The following is a 2,335-nucleotide window of genomic DNA, read 5'->3' as shown; positions in this document are numbered from 1 at the left end:
AGGCTGGGGGGCGCAAACGGAGGTTATTGGTCTGCACGGCCAATGAGCATAATTTCATGAGCATCGCCAACAACGCCCGGGTCTTGCGTGGCTTTGAAAGGAGAGGCATCCGTAAAAACAATTTTTTTTTAAGGTAAAATTGGGTCAGGTCTATGTGATAAAAAAATGCTGTCGGCTCTTTTCCTCCCAAGAAGAGTTTCACTGGAAAATTCCATTCCCTCCAGAACTTCTTTGAAGGTGCAATAGGTTGAAACCCTTCACACTGTGAGGAATGATAAATCCGTGACATTGGCAGCTGTGTTGGAAGAGGACCGGCCTCGGCCCCGCCTTCCCTGGGTACTCGGCGCTCTGGTGGGACATGCTGACGTCCCGCCGGCCACCGGGGCGTGGGAGGTGGTGGATCCACCGACGGGTGAAATTCTCAAAAGAGCAGAATTTTCATCGAAGCCAAGAGATCCCGCCAGTTCCTCCGCAAACATTTATCAACTTACTTTTAAAACTGGATTTGCTAAGTAGAAGCCAATTGGCTTGCGGTCTATGGGGCTTGAGTGCCTCATACCACAGACCTAACCCTCGGATACTGGGTGATCCTACACCCTTAGATTTTCACTCCCTGGACAGGCAGTGACAGTCATCAAAACAGACAGATTCCTCTACGTCAACCTCTTGGGCCTCTTCCCCTCCCATCCCCTCCTGGGTCTGGTCAGCATCCAATAAATGGTGTGGAATCAGCACTTTCCTGTATTTGCTCTGCATCATGGTTTATCTTTTTTTTTTTCTTCTGAGACACAACAATATGTCCAATAGATCACTAAGCTAAAATCCTATGCCTGCCAATAGAATTAATTCAACTTTCTGGGCGAGAAGCACAGAGATTCTGGTCCTAAAACTTTAGTATGGAAATTAACCAGCTGATAGGCCCTTTCTTTTTTTGTTTTCCTGTACATGGTGGGAGCTTCGAAAGCATCTTGGGAAGTACACACGGGCATCCAGTGGAAAAAAAAACACCCTAAAAACAAACAAACAACTAACATCACGAAGCGAGTTGGTTTTGTTATAAAAATATCAAAAGAGTAATAATTTCAGGGAATCGTTTCTTTGGGCTTTTGCTAGGTATCCATATTTCAAAGTATAAAAGCATTTTTGTGCATCAAAATATATCACTAAAGACAGCCGTTTCCTTTTTTTTTTGGCATCTGAAGTGATCCGACTTGGAAGTTAATATGCACTAAGAAAATGTTTAAAATTGTATCTACATTTCGTTCACACGCTGGAAAACACGTTTGAGACAAAGGCGTGGGCATGGTGTGTGCGTTGCTTGGAAAGATGGAGATGATCGTCAAAGCGTGTTAGCAGAGCAGCCGCAGGACACACGTTCCGGGGTTGCCCCGAGGGGTCCAATCAAACAGGACCCCGGGCACAACGCGGACGCAAGCCGACCAGCCCTAGACCCCACGGCTGGGACGCCACCGACTCCCAGTGGTCTGCAATAGAGCAATGACCTTCTGATGCTCAGCGATCATCAACATCATTGACCTCAGCCACATGAAAACCTTTGAAAATCCGATTGTTTCCTCCACGGGAAACCGAGGGATGATGCATGTACCCCCTCCCCAAAGGAATGGTAGCTAACCACTGCAGTGCCGGAGCAAAACAGGCCACAGAGAGGGGAAACGGGTTCGAAACTCACCCCCGTTCACACTTGAACCCGGGCTGCCCTGAGGGGTGGAGGGGGCATGGGGCTGAGGGCAGTAGGAGTGTGTCTCAGCTGCAGTCACCCCACACCCGTGGGTGCTCGTGCCCCCGAGGACGACAAAGGAAAGAGCCGGCCGTCAGTCGGGGTCTGAGAGAGCGTCTCAGACATCTGCTTGCGTGTGTGAAGAGATTTCTTTGCAAGGATCATCGGCAGCCACTTCCAACATCCCCGGAGCCGTTCATGAACATCACCAAGCTGCAGGTTCAGGAGGGGATTAGCAAGAATGTCCCTTGAAAACCCAGTGTGTGTGTGTGTGTGTGTGTGTGTGTGTGTGTGTGCACGCACATGTGAGGGTGAAACACATAATGATATCTGCCGTGTTCTCCCACGCTGCTCAGAGGTGGGGTGAGGTGTGAGGGCAGGTAAACCGAGCCGCGCCCTCCTTGCTACTCCGATGGGTCACTAGGGGCCTGGCAGGGCGGCAGGGAGCGAGGGGAGCCTGGCACGCGCCCCTCATCACCGCCGGCACCGCTCAGAGGTACAGGTACCCGACCCAGTAGACCAAGTTGAAGAGCAGGAAGGACGTGGGGAAGAAGACGCGGGAGTAGGCGTCCAGCTCCGCGATGTCTATGTGGATGC

At 50.8% G+C, this 2,335-nt stretch overlaps 1 protein-coding gene across 1 annotated transcript in view; it reads right to left on the bottom strand.

The window, feature by feature from the left end:
- Positions 1 to 2,335, bottom strand: part of LOC102427124 (E3 ubiquitin-protein ligase HERC2-like) — a 43,169-nt gene that overhangs the window by 30,953 nt on the left and 9,881 nt on the right. The window contains exon 6 of the mRNA XM_014450183.2: positions 2,245 to 2,323. Coding sequence (XP_014305669.2) covers positions 2,245 to 2,323 — 79 coding nt within the window. The remainder of the gene's footprint in view (positions 1 to 2,244; positions 2,324 to 2,335) is intronic.

This window comes from Myotis lucifugus, unplaced genomic scaffold (genome assembly GCF_000147115.1).
Source record: "Myotis lucifugus unplaced genomic scaffold, Myoluc2.0 scaffold_1807, whole genome shotgun sequence".
Taxonomy (NCBI): Eukaryota; Metazoa; Chordata; class Mammalia; order Chiroptera; family Vespertilionidae; genus Myotis; species Myotis lucifugus.
The sequence above is the reverse complement of the archived record's forward strand: the minus strand, read 5'-3'. Positions and strand labels throughout refer to the sequence as shown.